Source organism: Psittacula echo (genome assembly GCF_963264785.1).
Source record: "Psittacula echo genome assembly, chromosome: 3".
Lineage (NCBI taxonomy): Eukaryota > Metazoa > Chordata > Aves > Psittaciformes > Psittacidae > Psittacula > Psittacula echo.
In genome coordinates this window covers 62,277,021-62,300,795 of record NC_137736.1, presented here as the reverse complement: position 1 = coordinate 62,300,795, position 23,775 = coordinate 62,277,021, and the positions used below count along the sequence as shown (strand labels likewise).

General features: G+C 35.2%; 1 protein-coding gene across 3 annotated transcripts in view; it reads right to left on the bottom strand.

Annotated features, from left to right (window-relative positions):
• Positions 1–1,513: 1,513 nt before the first annotated feature.
• MRPS9 (mitochondrial ribosomal protein S9) overlaps positions 1,514–23,775 on the bottom strand; it is a 34,558-nt gene continuing 12,296 nt past the window's right edge. Inside the window, exons 3-11 of one of the 3 annotated variants that reach the window (XR_013956463.1) lie at positions 20,394–20,456; positions 20,273–20,303; positions 17,825–17,904; positions 11,521–11,603; positions 8,776–8,851; positions 5,941–6,109; positions 4,037–4,145; positions 3,042–3,186; positions 1,514–1,722 (exon numbers count right to left, since the gene is read on the bottom strand). Coding sequence is in view for 2 of the 3 variants with exons in the window: in XM_080613797.1 (XP_080469923.1) it covers positions 1,631–1,722; positions 3,042–3,211; positions 4,037–4,145; positions 5,941–6,109; positions 8,776–8,851; positions 11,521–11,603; positions 17,825–17,904; positions 20,273–20,303; positions 20,394–20,456 (873 nt within the window). In the remaining variant the exon portion in view is untranslated. Of the gene's footprint in view, positions 1,723–3,041; positions 3,212–4,036; positions 4,146–5,940; positions 6,110–8,775; positions 8,852–11,520; positions 11,604–17,824; positions 17,905–20,272; positions 20,304–20,393; positions 20,457–23,775 lie in introns of all 3 variants that reach the window. The other 2 variants (XM_080613797.1, XM_080613798.1) reach the window with 2 other exon arrangements.

Sequence of the window (23,775 nt, the reverse complement as noted above, 5' to 3'; positions counted from 1 at the left end):
ATTTTTCCTAATATCTAGTCTAACTTTCCCTGGCACAACTTGAAGCCATTTCCTCTCAACCTATTGCTTGTTTCTTGGGAAAAAAAAGAGACCAACACTCACCTTGCTACAATCTCCTTTCAGGTAGCTGCAGACACATTTTGAGTAAGACAAACTACCTTAGTTTACTGAGTATTCTCATGAAACAAGAGTTAAAAAGCACAGAGTGGTTCTGGGGAGTAAGGAATCAGAAATACATCAGCCAAAGATGAATACCCAGTTTATGAACTTCCCTGGTTTACTCAGCTCAAGAGGGCTATTTACTCGCTGACCCCTTCTTTAACAGTGCTCTTGAAAATAATGACCCATACTGATCACTCATAGCTGTTTATGACCTGCATTGCCCTGCCTGCACTTTCTGTTACCTCTGAGGTGTAATAGCTTTGGTATAATCTACAGCAAATAAGAAGTGGGGCAGACACTTTAGTGATTAGAAAATATGCCTGGGAAGGAAGAATTCCAAAGTACTGAAGTCTTTAAAATTAAAACAAAGTTGGAAGGTGCTCTGTTGTTAAAAACTATGGAGTTGAAAAGTTTTTCTCTGCTTTCTTTTGGTGTGATGAACCTTATACTCTTTTTTGCTCTAGTTTAGTTCCTATGGGCTATGCTCTTCCTTGGAAGCTCTATGTATCTGACCTCTGTCCCAGGGTTGGCAATAAACCAAAATCTTGCACTTCTGGGTGAGTGCTGTTAACCACTATTCTATTTTGGAAGGATACAATTATAGACATTAGGTGGGCAGCACTGTCATCACCTCCTGCTTCTGATTTAAAAAAAGAAAAGTTATGACTGCTTTTGGCAAAGAGTCCGATGCTATCTTTGTGCATTAGCCATATTCGGAACATGCCTCCTTGTTCAAGCCCCTTGAGATTTAAGGGATGGGGAAGAGTATTCTAAAAGATTAACTTTAGTCTAATCCCTTCAAGCTCTTTCTGCATTTGGGGAAAGAAGAGAAAAACTGACTCCTCCAGAGGGTGATTCAGAGCACCTAAATTTAGATATTGCTCTGAATCACTCTCTACTTAACCTGGGGAAGCATCCTGAAGACAACTGATTCCACAGGCAAAGGTTATGCTCCGTGACTGTTCCTCTCTCAACATCCCCTCAATTGTCAGTACCATTCTCACTAGTTTCCTGACTTCACCACAGCTTAGGTGGGAAGTTGTCACTTATCCTCAGATACATATGAGGCAGAAAGAGAGGCACGTCAAAGTTGTCCAAATACCTGGTTACGAGCTGCCTAATTCCAGAATTTAAATAGTCAGGTCATTAAACAGATAGACTGATTTTTAGAAGTTACAATCTACCAACAGTTTCATAAATCATTACTGACTTCACTGGAGCTAAGACGCAAAGCTGGCATTCACGCTACTATTTTAGATGTAGCATTTTGGCAAATCACACCACTGTTTTCTGCAATTCTAAGTAAATTTAAAGAAAGTTGCTTGTTGTTTTTGAAACAAAGAGAAGGTGGTTGTTATAATGGAAAACAAATCTTTATTACTAAATATATTTATACAACAGTTTTAAATCATAAATCAGTATGCTCTGGAATTCTGGTAGCACTCTGTTGTTCTTTAAATACTCAGACTTATCGCTTTTTCCAGGTGAATTTCCGTCTGGCTCCCTCCTGACCAGGCTTTTTTCGTTCCCTCACACGTGGGTCATACGTTAGTAGTCCAGCTACAAAACACAGAAAAGCACACATTTGTTTACTGTTACTAATTGATATTAGATATATTACATGTGGGGGATCCAAGGCAGCCAATAACTTCACATATGAATTGGAATATCTAGAAGGATAAGGATTCAATATAAAGCACAGAATTTCACCAGATCCTCTAACATTTTAACTTTTCTTCAGTAACTGAAATTTCCTTACATTTTACTGTACAAACCAGTACAATCCAACACTCTTTTATATCTATACTGCTTAAGCCTTTAGAGCAGTGGTGTCCAAACTTTCTGAGCATGCATCCCCAATATATGTGTATTTATCAATTTATAAATTATATAGACTACCAAAATTCTAGTATTTTCTTCCTGTACTCCCATGGTGCATCTTGCACAACACCAGGATGCACACACCCCACTTTGGAGACCACTCCTTTAAAGTGCACTTAGTGTTTCCAAAATATATTTGGCAGCGTCCAAAACATGTTCAGAATTATGCTGATGTCGTTACAGACACCCAGCTCAATACAGCATCAGTTTACAGGAGTATTCCCAGCAAGTCATACTTGTCAGTATGTCTTGTTGCAAACATACTAGCATGAAGATAGCTTTACATCCGTGGATGGCAACAGAGTGAAAAACAATCATAATTGTTCTGCCAGTAATGCACACTGGTATGTCTCCCTGCCAGCACAGAAAGAGCATAGTTAAAAGCTGAATTATGAGAATTCTGTATTTGCTGAAGCAGTATGGCATCTAATCACTGAGAAGCACCAAATACTGCAGTTACTCAAATAATTTCTATCTTATCCCAGGTATCTTGTAACCTCTAAATAAAGCAATAGAGGAAAGAAGCTCTTTCAGTCTGGTTAGTTGCATGTAATAAGTTTATGCTCATTACTATCCCTTCAAAGCTAACCCTCTAGAATAAAACTTTTTAAACATCAGTAAGATGCAACTAATCAAGTAAAACAAAATACAATCTTAATACCTTATAGCTCAATAATGCCTGATCAAGATTTGTTATAGCGAGTACACATTCATGAGTTGTAATTCTATGTTTTGGCAATATAAGATGGCTAACAGACATAACAGAGGTCATGAACAGATGGAAAGAATGCTCAAGAAGTCATTCAAAATATACACAAAGGCTGCTATGAAACAAGCAAAAACAATTTATAAGTAAATGAAGATCTCTTCATAAAATATACAAGGTTTCACTGGGATTATTTACTCAAATCTGCACTATCTGCTCCTTAATGATCCTCATATTAATTCCGTTAATTACCAGAGCACATTAAGAAATACTGAGGTAATTTCAGTCCTACCTTGCCTCATGAATTCCACCTCCTTTTCTGTCGCAAAGCTTCTTAAGGCTTTTGCAGAGGCTAAACGTATTGCTCCAGCCTGTGCTGATCTTCCTCCACCAGAGACTGTGCAAACCATATCATGTTTTCCAACTCTGTCAAGAAACTGGAAAGGGAACAACAACTGTTCTCTAAAAATAAAAATAAATAATAATAATAAAATGTATACATGTATATAAAGTTACATGCTATGTACATTTCTTATCATAATATATATATAAAAATAGAGTTAACTTTCAGGCAGAGATCCAGAAAGACATTTTTATCTCTAATTTCCTACTGATATCAACTAAATCAACGGGAATTCAGCAGCTAGAAACTGACAATAGTAAGTATTTTAAGTTCAATTTTACAACTAATTAGTGAAACAAAAGTATAAATGCTAAGATCCTTCAGCTCTGGATATTTAAACTGAGCAATCTCTCACTTTATTCTTGAGCTCAGAAACCACAATATAAAATAAAAATCACATAAGGGATAGAAAGCTCATGTCAGCCTTATGAGAAGTCTTCTCTATATTAGACTGTGCTCATCCTCCAAAATCTAAAGCCTCACATGAAGTGTCTCACCTTGTTTGTTTCCACTATGTTACTGTATGCCACATACAATCTGCAAACCTCTCAAGAAACACTTAAAAGACATTGTGTATTATTTACCTATTTTTAAAATAAACTGCAAGAGGGGAAGAAAACTTAAGGTACCCAAATATCTGTGCTCTTGGTTTTTGCATCAGAAAAATCCCTTCAGAAAGGGAGAGACAAGAAACACAGAGCAAGGCTTACCTATCAGTTCTTACACTACTGACTCCTGAAAACTAGGAGGAAAAGCAAGACAAAAACAAGAACAAAGCATCAACTCTGTGGTGGAACACAGCTCTAAAAATATAATTGCATGGCATGACTTTTGCTGGAATAACTTAAGTACAGTAAGAATACAGCATTCCATAGTGCTCTCACCTGTCCTGCAACACTGGGAAGTAATGTAAAATGTCTAGTCCATTCACTGTAACTTTTCCACTCCCATTGTCATACACTACTGCAGTAGCTCTTGCAGTTTTTCTTGCACCTTAAAGGAATTAAACCAAATCTGTTATGAGGCTTCAATATTCCACAGAACTTCAAGTGCCTAGGAAGCTAAGCAAATCTCAACACTTTCATACTGTACCAGCTGTTTCTTTTTGGATGCTGAGGTAACAACAACAACAACAACAAAAATTAAGTGGAGGAAATAAATACAAGCGATACACAACTAGCTTTCAATATTTGTACTCAATGTCTATCAAAGGGGTGGGGAGTGTGTGTTGGAAGGAAGTGAAAGTAACACTCTAACTCCCATAACTTCAGTAGGTCAGGACATTTTCTTGACCTGGTGATGTCATGTATATGAAAATAAACAGCTTGTTGAACTCCCATGTTTACTGTAAGTATATTTTCTAGTAATATTAAAATACATTATAAAATCATAGAAAGGTACTGAAGTTTAAGGATACTCACATGGGAGCAGTTAACATTTTAATTATACTCATATAAGCAATGCCTATGCATCATTTAGCATAGCTTCCTCAGAAATTACTACTAACAGCTCTCTAAGTGCATTAGCTTCAAGTTAAACCACGATAAATTCTCTGTGCTACAGCCTAAGACCAATTTTCTGAAGCACAAAGGAAGGAATCATTCTGATAAAGGAATTATGAAAAAGATTAGACATTTTTCTCAATTTAGGAGGGTGATGGGACACAAGACTCTTCTTGAACTTAAATTCTTACAGCGTTGCTTAAATAAGATGGGTTGTATGTTTATCAAACTTCAATAACTACTGTTCTGAAGAGACTACCAAAAACCAGTCTGGATTAAACCCCAGATTTGAGCTCTAGCCTCTCCTTGTTGTCACATCATCTTGAAGCCAATCCAGCTAGAACAGAGCTCTCTAGCCATTTTGCCCTCAAATTCACGGCAACCTTTTTTCTTATTCTCATCTGCTGTGTACTGCTTAAGAATACACATCACCTCTAAGGCTTCTCTTGAACATACAGCATAAAATGTGTGCGTACACACATGCTTTGTCCATCAAGTCAGACTTTCCTACACATGTTGTCGCTACATTACTTTTTCTAGGCAATCACTCATATCATATATCATTCTTCCCTCCACTAAAAACATAAGCAACCTGTGTTGAGAGGACAGAAACCTTCATGGCTTTTCTTTAACATCACCTCTGTCTTGGTGATGACAATGACTAATTCCTGTCTCCATCCCATAGCTAGCTCTGGTCATCCACTTGTTAAAAAAATTTAGGAATTCCTTTTCTGTATCTTCGTCGGCTGCTTGTAAACATCCAGATGCCGCCTTGGCATCTTCAAAGGTCTCCCTTGCTGGACTGCATACAAAAGTCATGCTATAGGTTACTTAGTGGCTTAAGCATGCCACTTCTACACCACTGTTACATCCATGATACATATATACATATAACAACACTGTTACATCCATTGAATTCTCCATATGAGTTTGTACTCTTCCAGTCCCTTGCCCTTTATGTTCAAGTAAACTCTCGCCAGAAATTAGAGTCCCTTTGTATCCTACAACATGTAGCACAACAGGGTCCTCTCTAGAGAGGCACTACTGTACAGAAATACAGATAAAACTAACAGTTGATAGACTCTGTGCTAAAAATTTCCACTTTGTTACCAGACCATGTCATAACTTGGTATGCCAAACCATAATAAACAATTATACGTGCAATATACACGTAAGCATATAAAATGAAGTAGTGACACCTTCAGCAGCATTGTACATATTATAAAGGAAGCAGTGTGAAGGGGAAAAATATTCTGCATCATTACCAACCAACTTGAAATTATTACCTTCACCAGTGCTGAAGGCCACTCCTCGCTCATCATACTTCAAGGGCTCAACAACTACCTTTTGTAACTGCACAGGAACTTCTTTGGTAAACTTCTGTATATACTTCTCTTCGATGTCACCACATGGCAACGTCATCAATTTTTGCAAGAGTTGAATAAACCTTGAATACTGAGGACAACAAGGCTTCATTAAAGGATGCGAGTGTAACTGCATTTGCTAAAACTTTCTATTTTTATATAATTGATCTTTCCTACTTCACTTTTATTGATGATTTCTGACAAGATGACACTTTTGCACCTACATGCTGATTTAAAGAACAGCATGCATCATTTTCTGTGTGACTAAAGATACCTATTTCTTTCTTCAGGCAACAATGAAACTTTAATTCAAAGCATAACCAACCCCTTTGTGATACAGGATTATTGTATTAGAATGAAGTTCATGTCACTTTTGAAAAGAAAACATTGAGGGGGTCTTCATTCTTTTATTATTGTTTCATTAAAATGGCAAAAGGAAAAGATTTTCACCTCGTTTTCAGTAAGTTAGCATGTTCATTGACTTGGAAATAATTTTACTGCACTAAACTGAACCTCTTAAATGATTATATTTCATAATATATACAGGAAATACCTATCTATCTATCTTTGGCTGTTCAAGTTGAGTTACTTTAATGTTTATGATTTCCTTTAAAACCGAACAATCAAGCTATTTAAAAATTCAAGAGATACTTGACTTAAAGGGCAACCTCTTGAAATAAATTATCCTTTGCTACTGTGTGGTTCTCCTTCCCCCTTACACCCCCGCCAAAGTTCTTCAACATGTGATTAAAGAGTAAACACCACTGTGTTAACCCATTTGTGCTAAAAGCTGGGATGTCCTGTTATGAAGTGCTACTGCAGGAGCACCAGACAGCTGCTCACTGGATATAAAGGTATGCTATAATCTAAAACGCATTTCTCATATAGATATCATAACCTTATTTTTGAAGTTACCTTTACTTACAAGCTGCTATTAAAAGTGTTTTTTTCATCTCTCCATTACCAGAGCCTTCTGCACAAAATTAATACTTTTCTCGTAACTGAGCAGTAGTCCCTAAACTCTGACATCACTTAGAAAGTTGCTTCTAATGATATGACACAGACGTGGTAAAGCCTTTGAAGAGCAGAAATACAAAAATATAAACATTTAAAAACTGTAGAGGCTACAGATGCAGAAAGCTTCCAACAGTTCACTTGCAGAGTGCAAAGGGAAAAAAATATAAACAGCTCTGATTTAGTTTAATCATGCAAACACCACAGAAAATTTTGTTGCAATGGCAGAATACAAGAATTTGAGCAGGTAAGATCGGTAGCTCATACGGAGACATTTCAAATACATGTTTTTTTCTATAGGCTGAGGCTTTGCGGTTTTACATGTGAGAGACCAGTTAAAAAGCTCTGGGTTTGTTTTGGGAGGTTTCTGTTTGGTTTTTGTTGGTTTGGTTTTGGGGTGGGGGGGTTGTTGGGGTTTGGGGTTTTTTGTTTGTTGGGGGTTTTCAGGATTCTTCTTTTTTATTTTTTTTTTTTTAAGTTTAGTGCAGTCTGCTTTTACAGCTACAGAATGTACAAAAACCAAGCACTGAAGAACACTAAACTGGTTGTACAACTAGACCAGTTCCTGGCACCCTAAGAAGAAAAGCAGCTATTCCAAATGGAGTAGCTACTGAAAACACTGAAATGGCTCACAGAAGCAGCAGTTACAAGACAGAGGAAGTCTCCTGGCTATCCCAGGACGGAGAATTTACAACAATGACTTCTAATTAATGCTTATGGAACACAATATACTCGAGACCTTTTCACATTGCCCATAGACAAGGAAGCCATCACATGTTAATGCTCTGGATGACAAGTGAGCAAAGGGCATGTTTGCTGCTGTTATGCTATTTTTGCAATGATGCTGTCCACAGGACAGAAGATATTGAAGAACGCTGTTTCTAGGTGAGAAAATACTTGAGATGTTTAGACAAATAGTGTCATATTCTATGGTCCTATCATATTCAAGCTTAAAATTCCAAAAGAAAACTGAAGCTCACCCCATAGACTGAACCTGCTGTTAAAAAAATTAATGCTATTTAGGGGACTGTAGGAAAAAGCTCTGAGAAAAAGTATACAACTATCAGGATGTATACAGTCTTATTCCCAGAGATATATGTAAAGAAGGACTACAGATCTAGACAGTGATAGAGTTTGCAGATCCTGGGAAACTGCAAAGCCCTCCCCTCTCCCACCATATATTCATATCAAGGAGAATATAACCAGATTACTGTATCATACCATAGGTCTGTATAGCTCTGTATCTTGGTTTTGGTATTTGATTCTGTGCAGGTTTACCATTAGAGAAAAACAGCATGTTTCTTTCCCATCTTCAACATTTACCCCTCCTCTACAATAAGCAACAGAGGTTTTAGCTCTGTCTTTCATCTGTAACTAGAATAAATGATCATTTACGTCTATTATAAAGTGTTACCACACTTCTGACTACATGATTAGATGACAAGGAAAAGTGCCCTAGGCCTTACAATGTTACCAGGAGAAAATCTGAACTATGTTAGTTAACAATGGAAAATCCTTAATAGTTGTGTACTGTGCTAGATAAAAAAGCAACACAGCTCACTTTTCTTGAAAACATGAATGTGACAGTGCTGTGAGCATATACAGACTTTATGAGAAAGAGAATTCTTTTGAAGAGCACCTGCTTCTGTTCTGCACAGTACCTATTCAGCATCCAAAAACGCACCCAGAGTTCATATTTTTAAGACACAAGCCTCCTTAAGATTAGAAAGATTAATTACTTACATCATTATCTGACAGTTTTTCTAACAACATTTCTTCCAATTCAATCTTAGTCAGCCATCTGCTGCCAGCCAGGTTTCTGTTTAAAATATCACATATATTCTCCCTTTAATTAACCATGCAATTAGAGTTACATCACAAAGGACCGCATATAAGTCAGTCTTCCTTCAGAAATACATTTTCCAGTATAAATGAATACTGATCACATTCCTATAGTAAACATAAGAAAGCCTACACTGATTTTAAAAAAATCTGACTTTTGACAAGGAAGTAACTTCATGTACTGAATTAACCACATGAAAATTAAGAGTATCAGTTATGCATTATTCATATTATTGAAGTCCAAGATTGAGCTAGAGTAATACTGTAATAATGAACAATTTTCCCCATAACTTAGGACTTAGTTTTAAAGGGCTGCTGCTAGGAAAAGTTTGGCTTACAAGCAGCAAAGAACAAAATCAAAGGCAGAATGTGAAAAATCAGATTCTAAATTAACAGAATTTTGCCCCGGTATTTACTCTTCCAATCAATACAAAAAACTCCACTAGCACTAAGCATAGTCAAAGTACCACTGCAGCAGTGACACACTGTATGCTGCCTACTGTGTAATCTTGACCTGGTCAGAAACTGCACTGATGATAGCAAAAGCAGAAATTTCTAAGAATATAGCCTTATATGGAGGTGCTAACACAAAGAAAAAACAATGCTTGACATAAATCTTTACGAAATACCTACGATACAAAGTGACCAACTAAACAGAATGCCACCATAAATATATATGCCGAGATTATCAGCTAAATTTCAGGCAAAGTTGCAAATAGTTTCTTTCCTCTTCAGGTTTTTTAGAAACAATCTTAATGAATGTTTTCAGCAGCATTAAGGAAGCTGTGATTCAGAAAGCACTCCTTCTGAAGGTTGATTTTAAGTAGTACTTCTTCTTAAGTATATATTTTAACGCTTTTCTGAGTCAGGGTACGAGAAACGTTTGTTTAGAAATGATGCTGGGTTTAACAATAATTTTAAAAAGCTTCCAATCCTGACAGACTCAAGTATATACTTACATTTACATATCACTACTTCCAGTGAAGTCAGTGAAATTTCTTACATGTGAAAAGCTGTAAATTTAAAGTACTTCAAGATCAGGTCCTAACCCTACAGTTAGTATTGTAGAATGGATCCACAATAGATCATTTTCTAGGGAGAAAGAAAAACAAAATAGCCCTTCCCACCAAGCCTTCAGCTGTACTTCAGAGATGAATTATCCAAACTAATCTCAGAGGAAGTACCATATCCAGTGTGGAAAATAAGTCTCAAAAATCCTTTAAATTCTCTGAGCTTTTACAAACCTAACAGGGAAAACACCTTTCATCTCTGACTGGCTTTAGGTCATTTTTCACATCAGTAAATCCACTGGCTGAGCTCTGTAAGGAGTCAGGTTATTTTTCAGCAGCATACACCAAGAAACTAAATTCATTTCCTTGTCTGCTCGGAAGCTAACATGAATCTATGATAAAACATTATGTGGGTCATAGGACACTATTTGTATCATGAAGAAACATGAACTTCTGTTACTTAAGAAATTGAAATAATCTCAGCAAATTAATCCTTTCTAACATAAATAACAAATGGCTGAAATTAACAAATGATAAGCCAACATGATGTGCAACTGGAACAGCACATAAATCCAGCTAGGAATCACACAGCACGAACAAAGATAAAAACAACTTGAACAGTGAAAAACTAACTACACAGAAAAAGCAATAAATGCCAAAATCAAAACTTTCTAGCTGTATCCATTTCTTTTAAATACCTCCTTATTTTAATATTTATATTAATATTTTAATATCATAAAATCCTTGCAAAAACCCCTCAAAATAGAAAATGAAGAATATAGCCTAAGAGAAGCAAACAGTTCTTAAAGCATATGCCCAGTTCAAAGACAATGCTGACTGTATGCACTAAGAAACAAACAACTGCAGCATCTTCCATAGCTTCTTCTGGTTGACATGTATTTTTTCTGACCATTGGCTAACTAGCTGAAGAGCTCCCTGTGCCTACCACAGAAGTTAAAGAGGAAAAATAAGTTAAACTAAATTCAGTTACTAATAATGATGGTATTTAAATGACCCCAATCAAATAAACTTTCCTAAAATTACTATAGTTTTTGATGATTTACCTGTTCAAAGCCATTAGAAGAAAAATAGTGAGATTAAGTATTTTGATACTCTTCAAGTTAAATATTTGTAAGTAAAAACGTTCAAGAGGTGTTATTAATGAAAGAGCCATCGGCCTTAGGATTTTTCCAACAGATAAACAACTTCTTAGGTATTTTTAAAAGCCTTATTTTATTGCAAAGAAATTATCTCCTTTTTCAAAAATCTTTAATACAGAAATAATTAGAAAACTTCATCTACAAAAGAATAGAATTCTGGATATACTCATTTTCAAATAAAAATTTTATATAGGAGAGAATATTGAAAAGAGCAGAAAGATATTACAGAGCAAGAGAAATGGAGGTGGGGGGTGAGGGGTGTGCCTATTCAAAGAGTGAGAAGCAAGCACTGCACATATACATACTACAGGTCAGGCTTTTCAACCTGAAATTATCATGCAAATATTAGGCAAGGAATAGAGAAAAAGTCTGAAAATGTTCTTGTGGAATAAAAGGCAGGTAGCATGGAGACCCACAAGTGCTAAAACAACATATTGAAACATTTTAATCAATATTCAGTCTAACTGAAAACTTACTTTTTTTCCTTCTGAGGAGGAAAGTCTTGAGCTTTCAGTTCATCTTCATACTTCTGAACGTTCAGCAATTTTTCATATGTGTCCTAAAATGCATATGGAAAAAGTACTTAAATGCATTTTTCCATTTAATATTTAAATTTCGTTATTTAAAACACATGCTTATGTGGTTTTACTCTCCAAACACTTAAAAATGCAGGGGTTGGAAAACAAGCAGAGCTGTTGACAAAGAATACAGCAAGTTAAATCTAAACCAGTAAAAATTTAGACAGTGTATATATAGTATCTTCATAGGCAGGTCAAAATAATTAATTTTTAATACAGCTATTTTTCAACAAATGATCATATGCTTGTTAAAAAAAAATTCTCAACTGTATACAGAACTAGATTCCTTATAATGGATATACTGCACAATAATTTCATCACTGCATCTACAGTTTAGTTTGATTTCCTTAAAATACTGACAAGGTTTAATTTGGTTAGAGTTTTGTACATTTAGAGTGTGAGCTTTATTGGTGGTCTGTATCAGTCAAAACTCCCTCTTCCCCAGGCATGTCTATAGGGACACACAAAGTTGTATATTTACCATAATCAGAATTTCTGTTCTTTCAAATGTTACAGATATATTTATTCTGAATTTTTATTACTTTTTTCCCCTCAAAATTCTTGTCTATGCTATTATTTTCAAACAATGCCGTGACAGCCATTTACCACTTCAGAAAAACAAAAGGAAAAAAAATAGTCCAGAAATTCACACTGAAAGTATCACAGAAGAAACACATTTTTAATTAAGTATTTTCAGGGGTTTTTCCAAGTTAAGAAACTTTCAGAGACTACCTGGTTCTGAAATACAACATCTAATACTCTGAACTACAACACTGATTCAAATCACAAGTTTAATAGGAGTATTTGGAGAAATAATTTTAAGTGATACTGAAACAAAACAGGATTGCTGTACTACAATGAAGTACTTATTTGTCAAATAGTTTACTTCCATTAACAAGCGAAAATAGAGAGCTTATTATCACTATCATATACCTTATTAATATAATGATTAATAAGCAATTACTAGACAAAAACTAAGGTGCGAGAATTAGAAAGGAAAAGAAACAATTGTTAGGGTTTTTTTCTTTGTATTACTTACAAAAAGCAGTAAAAGAAGAAACATTAGCTCAGAAGTTAATCAATGAAACATTAGTTCTTAACATAATACTGGGATGTGCAAAGGATGCAATGAAATTCCTGCATCAGTTTGCATTTAAAAAGAAAAAGCCAAGACAAAACCCCCTTGCTTAGTTATAAACACCTACTGTTCAAGCTGATTTATCCACTAATATAATAATACACCCGCACATAGACTAAAAATATTTGTACTGTAAGTGTATGAACTGAGAACAGATTGGTATCTGAGCAGCACTCAAAGCATTTAAATAGGACAACTCACTGAAGTCTTTGATGCTGGCCATTGGTGACATTTTTAACAGCACAGTGGAACAAAAGCACTTTTGGAATAACTACAGTATAAAATCCTGAAGCACAAAATTGTCTACTTTTCAGACAGCCTCTCATCATAGTAGCATGCCTTTCAGAAATCTTTTATTTTTTATAGAGATAACTGTATCAGATAGAAACCCTGTAAATTTTTCAACTTAAAAAAAGTCCATCTTCAAACACGGGAAACATAAAAAGGAGTACAATAAATCATATTTTCAAATACTTCCAAAACTCATAAATAAGCTGTAGATCTCTAAGATAACAAGACACTGCAGCATCACTGTGGGCAAGATGCATGTCACATCACTAATAATCTTAACGTCTCCATTCAGAGCTGACTATTAAGCTGCAAAAATTACTGCCTATACATTAAAAGCACAAACATGATTTGGGTTAGAGGGCATGAGATGTGCCTGACACCAGGCAATTTTTAGGCACCTGTAGTTAGACATGAGAAAGAATCAGTACGGAAGGTTCTGCTTGGGACTGTAGAAGGAGGGAAGGGGAAAGAGTGCTGTGGCTGTCCCTCAGCTGCTTGGAACAGGCTTAGAGATTCCTCCAAGCTCCACGAGTTTCTGCATTTGGCAGCAGTCAAACCGGGCATGAAGACAACATTCTGCTGTTAGATGATCAGAAGAGGTACTGGGTTACTAGGTCTCATGTATAAGGAAGTTTCTCACTTTGGTGCTAGTCTCCCAGCTTACCTCTTGCCTTTGTAAGGCAGTGCGTGTCACCTTCCTAACTGGCAAAAGCAGTCTGCCCCCTCAAATAGCCACCACCTTCACTACGCTCCAGCATATACATTTAGGTACTAGAATGGTCAGCAGAAAAATATATGAACCAGGAGCTCAATAAAAACACAGCTGTTCTTTAAAAAAGGGCAGAGAGAAAGAATCACATCTGTTACCTTGGGACAGACTGACTACAGTCAGAATTGCTTCTGAACAGCAACTGAAGGATTTTCAGGTAAGGATTTTGTCATCATACTCAGAAACTACCAATAAACACAGGCAAATAAAATGAGATATGGTTTGCTATCCACTAGTTTTCAGTCTCAGGAATTTGTTGTCAAAATGAAAAAGCAAGCTTTAGAACAGGTGGAACAAGACTTTCCTGAAGATCCTCCCTAGGTATTCCCAAAGAATAGCAACACTCCACAGTCCATTTAAGTTCCAAGAATGTGCACTTCTAAGAATTACAATGATCTCTTTCAACTGTCCTTGTTAAATTACAGTAATTATGCCCATTCCTACAGAAAACCTTTTACACAGGAAATTAAGTCAAATGACATTAAAAAGTAGCATTTTAAAATACTTCCAAGTGTAAGAAAACCACTAAATATAATTTCCTGTATATTTCTGGCACTGAAAGTGGACTTGCATCTCTTATGAAACAGAATTTTGGCCTCAAGTACTAAAAAAAAAAAATAAATTAATGCATGTATTTAATCTCTGTATAAAGATGAAGTCAACAAACTAAAAGGACCACTCACGTGTGAAGTAAAGTACGCTGGATGAGCCTTTGCAAAATAGGAATCACATGTAACGCCTAATAATTTATCTGACAAATCTTCACTCCCCAATGGCTAAAGAAAGCTTCTGAAGATACACTTGCTTTTTCAAAGCTGACAGGTGAAGATTCTACTAAATCACTTTAGAATTCAATAGTCCAATTCATGAATGTACACATCTGTGTGCCTTGTAAACTCAGCTATTACACAATCAAAATAGCTGATTTTACAAGATTGTCTATATACTGAAATGCTTCCATTTATAATAGAGAGATCAAATTTCACATACCTAGAAGGATGCTTTCTCAAAATAAAATCTTATTTTACTGTGCATAAAAAAAAGAGGAAATTAGCAAATGAAACCTTAGGAGGATAGATTTTTATTATAAAAAATATCTTAACATTTTGGTTAAAATATGCTGCAGATGATATTTTACATCAATTCGCCTTTTTCTTATGTGGTTTTAACTTCAGCATATACTTGGGGGGTTTTTAGTTTGGTTTTTTTTTTTGTGGGGTTGCTTGTTGGGGTTTTTTTTAAGACTTTAAATGCTCTGCTGTTACAGCATTTGCCTCTGATGAACCTTTGATATTTCCAAAAAAGTACAAGAAACACTATTACATAAAATTACTACTTTGTTAGACAAAATGGTATTGAGAAACCATTTGGTCTTGTTCTGCACATTAGAAATATATTACTCTGAAAAACTCTTAAGCGATGATCAAATACAGTATCAAACATTTGTGAAATGGTGTTTCATGCAATAAAAATTATTTTGTGTATCAAAAAAAAAAAAATTGTCCTTTTCCCTGTGGCTAAACTTTATTCAACAGGCAGAACAAAGACAACAATGGAGTATAAAGCAAATATCCTTTATGAAAATTCACTTAATAGTCAAAGCATAACAACATATATCAGCAGATATAATACACGCAAATATACACAGTTTATATTTAGTAAATGTATAATATTATTTATTAGCATTAATTAAACAAATAATGCTGTGATCAGTTACATTACAAGCAATTCATAAAATTCAAGTTCCACATAACTCTATGCAGTAATTAATAGCATACTAGTTTAAGCTAAATACTATGTTTATCCGATTTATTAGGCGTAATATAGCAATTTAAAAGACATCCTCAAATGGGATTGATTACTTACACTAGACTGTATTAACACACATCCCCTTTTTTTCCCTAGCCAAATTAATTAGCTTTGAGACTTAAAAATACATTTTGTTAAATACACATTAGTCTAATAAGAGGTTAAAACAATGTTGGGAATTTCATGCAGATTTCAGCTTTCATTTGGCTGACTTAAAAAAAAGCCCTGTTAGACCTCACTTAAAGGATTTAGATTTATAAAAGCCTACTTAATGAAAAAAAATTCAGAAACAGTAGAACACTCAAGTATCCTATACTAATGAAAAATGCATTGTCAAACCCATTTGTTTAAAGATGGTTGCCATACTGTTATGAACAAGATGCACACTATTCTGTTACAGATTTCCAAGGCAAGCTTGCATACCCTTTCTAACTGCTAGGAAGAGCTAAAAATAAACTCGTGCTCCTTGTAAAATTTGTAATTTCTTCATTATGATGGAATGCAACAAAACATCTTGCCCTTGGGTTGCTCTGTTTCAGCCAAAACAAATGCAAATGGCTTGTCAGATGACAGCTGTTTGATAAGGCTCCTCTACAAGACCTGCATGCTTTACTTTTTTTCCGTGAAACTTGGGATGAAAGGCAGAAGGCAGGAAGAGAATTAATGTAGCATACAGTCTAAAGGCAATGCTACAACCGTGATTAAGTAGAAAAGTTAAAAGGCACAGATTTTCCACAGCCTTGCTGCGTGCAACCCATCCGTGTAACAAGTTGACAGGCCTAGCGCGTCAGCTCCATCATCCTCTCCGACAGCTAAAACGCAGCATTGCATCCCTTTTCAGAGAAAATTTGCGTCTGCACCATGAAGCGTTGTACATTATTTCTTAGCACTGCAGGGGGCTCAAGTCCATATGGAACCTTCACAAATATTACCACAGATCAAACCAGCGGCGTTTCGAGGCAGATTTGACATACCTATTTAAATGAACAGCAGGGGTCCTCGGGCTGCCTCAGGCTGTGCAGGAGAAAACCTCTGTGGAAAGCCTATACTGCAGCTCCATTACTCAGCAAAGACACACTCTACATTTATCATTCATTTCATTTCTGCCAGGGCAAGAAGCTCATTTGCCCAAGGTCAACAACAAGAAAAAAAAGGGTGGGTTGAGGGACTCGGGGGTGGGTTTTATTCTCCCAAAGAAATAAATGTACCTGACAAGTGGGGATTTTGTCCTTTGGGTAGGCAGAATGCAAATAAATATCAGATAATTCCAGTAAAAACACTACACTCAGTAAAGCTGTGCACTGAATTTGAGAATATGAAGCTTATTTTTTTGATAACAGACTCACCACAGAAATAACTTTCTAAGGCTATCTAATGAGGAAACAAAATCTGACATGATTGTCCAATTAAATCTTTCGGCATACATTATAAATTCTTTCGTCTTCTCTACATACATGAAAGAAACATTCACATCTTTCTATAAACTCTTCTAAAGAGAAAGAAAATGCTGGCATCATTGATGGTCATAGATATGAAAAGTCTGTTCATAATTCACATTAAGACTCAGGGTCTAGTGATGTTCTATTACTTACAGCTTTTTTCATATAGGTAAACAGATGCAGATCCTTTACTCCTGGAACCACGCTAATCAGAAAAAGCCTTAAGTTTGCATGAATGGAAGAGTCTTAGAAAAATCAATTAAGCAGTTTAAATGCAAATTTTCTTCACACTGAATGTCAGCACAAATAGCATTTCCTACAGCTTTGCCCTTCAAGGGGGGAAAAAAAAACCCACAAAAAGAAAACCACAAACTAAAACAAACTATTTTCTATTCTATGCTGAATTTTCCTAAAACTAGGCATTTTTGTTGCATATGCATTCACCACTGCTAACCAGATATCGCCTACAAGAAAGCATGTGGACTATCCGAACCTAGTCCAAGCTAGAACTGTAAAATAAACCAAAAATTAACAGTGAGAACTATTATGTAGTCTGCTCTCTTAAATGTGATATAAAAACGCCACTAATAATGGATATTGTGACATAAAAATATACATTTCATTTAGCTTAAGTGATGATATTAAGGCCTACTGCGAAAACGTAAGTAAACTCAGTAGCACCTGATACGCATCTCTAGAATAACACATACTTGACTGGGATCTAACATTACTTATCACAGATTATAACATACTTACATGCATTAATGAATAATATGCCTGCTTGCCAGTATAAAAGAGAAAGTGAAATGGTCGGCCATCTTCTCCCCACTGGATTTCTAATGAAAAGCAAGATTAGACAAGAAAGCAATATACACTCACTAAATAAAATCCTCTCTATTTAATTGCAGTTATAAACCTCTTTCATAGTACCTATTACCTTTTTAAATACCAGAGAACAAAGACATTTTACAGGTGTTCAACCTGTCTGGAAATCTAATGATTTAGACTAGCTTGTTAAAAAGCAATCTCCATCTGCAATTATAACCAAATATTTAATATAATGTTTCTAAATATCGTTTAACACAAGGGAATCCCTCATGTACATCCTAAATAAACTTTCAAAGACTGTATAGTTGGTGTTACAGATAGAACTATCCATTTTAGGATAGAAAGAAATATAAATTAAGAGACAACTGAAATCTACATAATGACTGTGAAAGATTAACAGCTCTAGAAAAATGGTGCTTTAAACGCAGAGCAAATTTCTTTTTAGTATAATCCTTCTAAACTAAACCAAGTATTCATACAATTGTCTTTTGCAGGTAACACAACTGTATCAGAACTGGGTGATTTTAGAACTTGTTCATGTTGATACACTTGGAATATGTAAATACGAAGACCGACCCTATAGTTTGTATAATTCATTCAGCAAGAAAAAGTACATTGCATCATTGCATATAATTCAGCCCATCCATTTTATTTTGTTAATTAAAAAAAAAAAAAAAAGTTATTTAAGGAAAAAAAAAATCAACTTACAGGGAAAAAAAAAATAACATGAAAAAGACATTTTCCTGTTAAAATGACAAAAATAACCTGACAGCTCTTTACAAACTGAAATGCACAGAAAGTCCTAGACACTTTATCCACTGAAGTTCAAATGAAGCTACCTACAAGCTACAGACAAGGATAAGACTCCAAGAACCATGTATTGCATTAGAATGTTAAAACATAATACGGCAGAAGCTGAATGCAAAGATGCAAACATATTAGAATAGAAAGAATACAAGAGGCTTTTATCCACACATATTAGTAGTGGAATATGTGAATTTCCATGTATACAGTGAAACAGACTTTCCATGAAAGTCTATTTTTTTGAAATTACTGTTCAGGTAATATTCTGAAATATAAATTTACATTTTTGTACTTTAAAGTTATCAAAGATGTAATGCATAAACAAGACAAAGCTGCCTTAAAATAAATACTTAATTGCAAGCGTTACTTTTAGCTATAAATACAAATACACACATTAATACTAATTAGTCTTTACACTCCTCAGGACACCGCTAGTATTTCAAAGAATTCTTTAGTCCCGAGAACATAAAGAATAGTAGTTTAGTTCTACTGTAAAACAGCCCTCGGATTTTTGAAATTGCATAATGACTAACTCCCTCCTACCTTTTTGCTTCCTACTTTTCACTTCATAATACTATGAAATTATAAAATAATGCATGACACCATTTGAAATCTGAAATTCAAAAATTTCAGATAATTTAGCTTTCTAAAAGACACACAAAGCGTCAGAAATATCAAGTATCAATTAATTCCACAAACAGGAAAAGGATAGAGAATACTAAGATATCCACTGTATATTATCCACTGATAATCAGATGTGTCCATTCGAGACTTGTAGTGAATGTAGAATTCAATGAACGTAGAGTTTCATTTGATGAAATGAACTACATTTCATGTAGTTCAGTGAATTTAGAATTTCACACCCATGCTACTAGTTCATACTAAACTTGAGTAAAAAGTGACCAACAGGTTTTGACACAACTCTATGTCAAATTCATTTGGCAGTTTCAGTGAAATTCTCACTGACCAACACACTGGCATATCACTGACAACTGGGACTTCACAAGGCATGTATGGAGCAAGGCCAAAGACAGTACAGACGTCCAGACTTAAAACTTTCAGGTCAAACCAGAGGCATGACCCGGGAGAGTTTCCACTCTTCCTATTCTCTCAATTGGCAATTTCAAAGCTGTAATTTCTAAGCTTTTGGAGCAATGAAGTTACCAGGAAAACTTTGGTTTAAAATAGTATTAATGAATATTTTATGCCTATGATAGACAGCTTTGACAAAAAGCTACTGACTTCAACAAAAGGTTTTCCCATGACTTCAACAAATTCTGCACGTCATCCTACCTATTGTTGATTTTTAAACAACAAAAAACATTTATCTATAGTCAGTTAACAGGATGTCTGAAAAGAACACTGGTATTCCAGAACCTAGCAGTACGTTTTGTCCTGAAAACTAGAGTATCAGATCAGGCTTTTGCTGCTTGTGTCTTAGCAGTTATTAGGAACATTGGAAAAAAAGTAAATCTGTGAAAATAAGAAATTATACATATGCAAAAATTCTAAATAATAATAATAACAACAACAACAATAAAAATTATAAAAGAACAAACTATGAACACTTACTCCTCTGCTCTGGAAAAAATTCAGTAGGATGCTGTGAACAAATAAACAAACATCAGCAAAAGAGAAAAGTTACTTAAAATAATGCTACAGTTATTTAGAAATGTAACTGGAAAAATCCTACCTTCATCATGGGCCTGGCTTGTTTGTCAAATAAGCCAGAAGGAAAGAGATAGGCAATAGCTCTCTGAAAAAAACAGAAAGATCATATATGTAGGTTTTTTTCCCACAAAAAGCATCATGGAAATACTTCTTAGGTACTTTCCCATAGGGAAAAATCAGCAGAACTTTTTTAGAGTGGGCAACAAAACCAGTAAGAATGACATATATGTGCTATGCTGAAAAGCACATCATTTCCATAGGAATCCTCAGGAAAAGTCAAGCCTCATACTTAAGTGCACTCTACTGTATCAGAATAAGTGAATTTTCTCCTTCAGTTTAGTTTTTATGGTACGCATTTATCATAACTTACCAGAACTACTCTAGTGTAAAGACCACCTTTATATACACAGTGATTTTCCCCAAAATTTCATGTGCTGTGACTTCTAGAGGAAATCACAACATTTATCTTTCTGAAAATACGTTAACAGACCAAGCATGGAAATTTTACTTAAAGCAGCTGGACAAAGCAAAGTTTTATACACTCAGAATCTCAGTTTCTACACAGTTTTCTCTAGAAGTCTAAAAGCAGTGGTTGTAGTGGCAGTAGAATACATTTTACATAGCCTAAATAAGCATTTTATTAACCACTGAATTTGGAAATTGTTGTGCATCACTACAATCTTTGTTGAACTTCCACTGCTTAGAAGACAGACTTACAGGACATCTTTCTTCTTAAATAACTAAAGGTTTGCTAAAACAATTCAGAAAAACATATGACATTCATTACACACTCGTTTACCACTGTTTTCACAAAGCATACCATTTGCTTTTACTTAACCAGTATCTACCACTATTCATGTGATGTACAAAGTTAGTAGTATTTGCCTAAAACAAATAAAATAGGTATACCAATATTCCACATTCATTTCTGTTCAGCATCAACTTACTCGCCCTCTGCAGCGTAACTAAAATACGATTTAAAAAGGCAAAAGTATGCATTTATGCGAGCTGTTTATTTCCATTTGTTTTTAAAAACAGAACAGAAAAAGCTAGCCATCAAAACCCCCAGAGGCAAGGGTCTGGCAAGAGTAGCCAACTTCAGTGAGCAGTAGTGCTTAAGATAGAAATCTTGTCCTTGTACAGTAACAGTGACTAACTGAATAAAACCCTCTGGCAGTGGTCTTGTTTATATTTCCATTAGACACTACAGAAAAGTAGAATTACAATAAAATCAGAGTTTAAAATCTTAAAAAGAATGGCTCTTTGTTGGTTAGGTTACCTTAGGGCTGCTGCTTGCTGATATTTTTTTCCATGGACATAGAGTGGTTTGTCAGTGCTTCAACTGATTTAATATGCATGGAGCGTAAAAAGACCTAACCTATTACTTGCATTAATCCCCTACTGGCAATCTGAACAGAAATTTTGAGAATTCTGAAGCAAACAAAAGGCTTAACTTGATTTTATGAAATGGTAATTTTGTTTCTCTTAGTGACTACTGTATTCCCATTTGTTAGTCAATGGGCATTTTATGCATACACACAGTAGGTGAACACCTATTTATGAACAAATGGGGATTAATTATGATGACAATAGAGAAATCAGCTGTATGCCAAATGATGTTAAACAAACACCTTATATAATATATTAACAGAATTTTTTACAGGATACTGAGACTGACTGTGTGTGTACTTAAGACATTGTCTTTATACAAGCATTTCCAGAATCTCAATCAAACCAGCTAGTGTAACTGTGACACCTTAATAAATGCCAAATATAACAGTTTAACATTTATAATGAATAGAGTGGCTGCCATTGGAGACCTTCTACTTCTAGAAAGTGTATTTTATATTGCTTGAGTGTATACTGGTGTCCTTCGCACCAAAGCATAAACAAACCCTGCATTAAGAAATCCTACCATCTACTTTCAGCTCTCCACACAACTACCCAAAGAATAGTTCACTTTGTAAGTTCACTTTTTTGTTGCTCTGAAATAAAAAGAAAGCAAAGTCCTCCTGCCTTCTCCCTTTTTATGGAACTGGAATCAAGGATGGGGTATTTGTCTTTACCTCCCATTAGGAACTATGCTGGAATGCAACAGATGCGAGTTCAGCTTTGTTCAGAAGTTTCTCCTTAATTTTAAATAGCTGTGTCCTCAGGCTGTACTTTTAGCAAATACATAGCATATCAGTCAGCCTCTCGAAAACTTCACGTACAGAAGCTGATTTTTGTCCATGCAATGTCTGTTTTGTAGAAAAAGAGCATTTTGGAAAAACCTGTAATTCTCAACACTCATGTGTACTAGCAATAAAATAAGATGGTGGAACAATCTTAGGAATGGCATCAGAATTAGTCTCTCCAAACTGCAGCTGGAGCACATAAATAACCATGAAATATTTTCCTGAAATCTTTTGACAATGTCTTCAGATTTGGAACACAGGCTTCCTTTCAGGAATCTCCATGTCTCAAGTCAAAATTCTGTATAGAATTAACTGCACATTCTGCATTTTCCTGAACATACAAGAAGCAGGTGAATGACCCTCTTAAAACTTTATAATCAAGGTTTTAAATGCTAGCAGTAAAGTTCTCAAGAAGCCTTTCAGGTTTAGCTGCAGTCTTCCATTCCAGGAGTGGTTTTCAGCTTAAGGGTCATGGCCCATATCCTCCTTTTAGTGCTTAATTTGACTTGAACTCTCGATGAGAAAAGAAATGTCGTGCTGAACATGACCAAGAACTATGTTCTTCATTTCAGCTATGCAAGGTTCATTCACTCTACTCTAGCCTCCACAGGTTCAGAACTGCTATTTCACAATTCCATTTGTCAAATCACACTGTTACCACTGTCTTTGGAAATAAAACACAACCTTCAAAAAAGAAACATCCATAATTATTTTCAGCAGAAACCCAATTAAAAATCCTGATACCTAGTGCTAAAATAGCGTTTCCAAAAATCATTACACAAACTACTGGAAAAAGATGCAAAAGGTACAGCCTGCTTCTGCTGTGAGTTACTAAAAAAAATAGCCATTTCCTTTTGGGATTTAAAAGTGTGTGTTTTAAAACTCTAATAGTAATCTACACGAGAGGAAGAGGGACCGGAAATTCAGTCATACCTTTAAAAATAGCAGATAATAAAGAATACATGTTAGTAAAAACATGGTTTACTTCAGACATTTCTTAAACTGTGCTGGTGAACTTAACATTCCTGTAACAAACTGAAAGGAATCCTATTATATCCTCACCTGTTGAGGGACAGACTGAGTCTATATACTGCCCACAGGACCACAATGTCTTTCACCTGCAGCTTTAAGTTTGAATTCAAGCCAGTCTGAATAATGAGAACAAGCTTCCATCCTTATTAAATAAATACATATCCGGCAGTCCTTCAAACATGCAAACCAATGCAT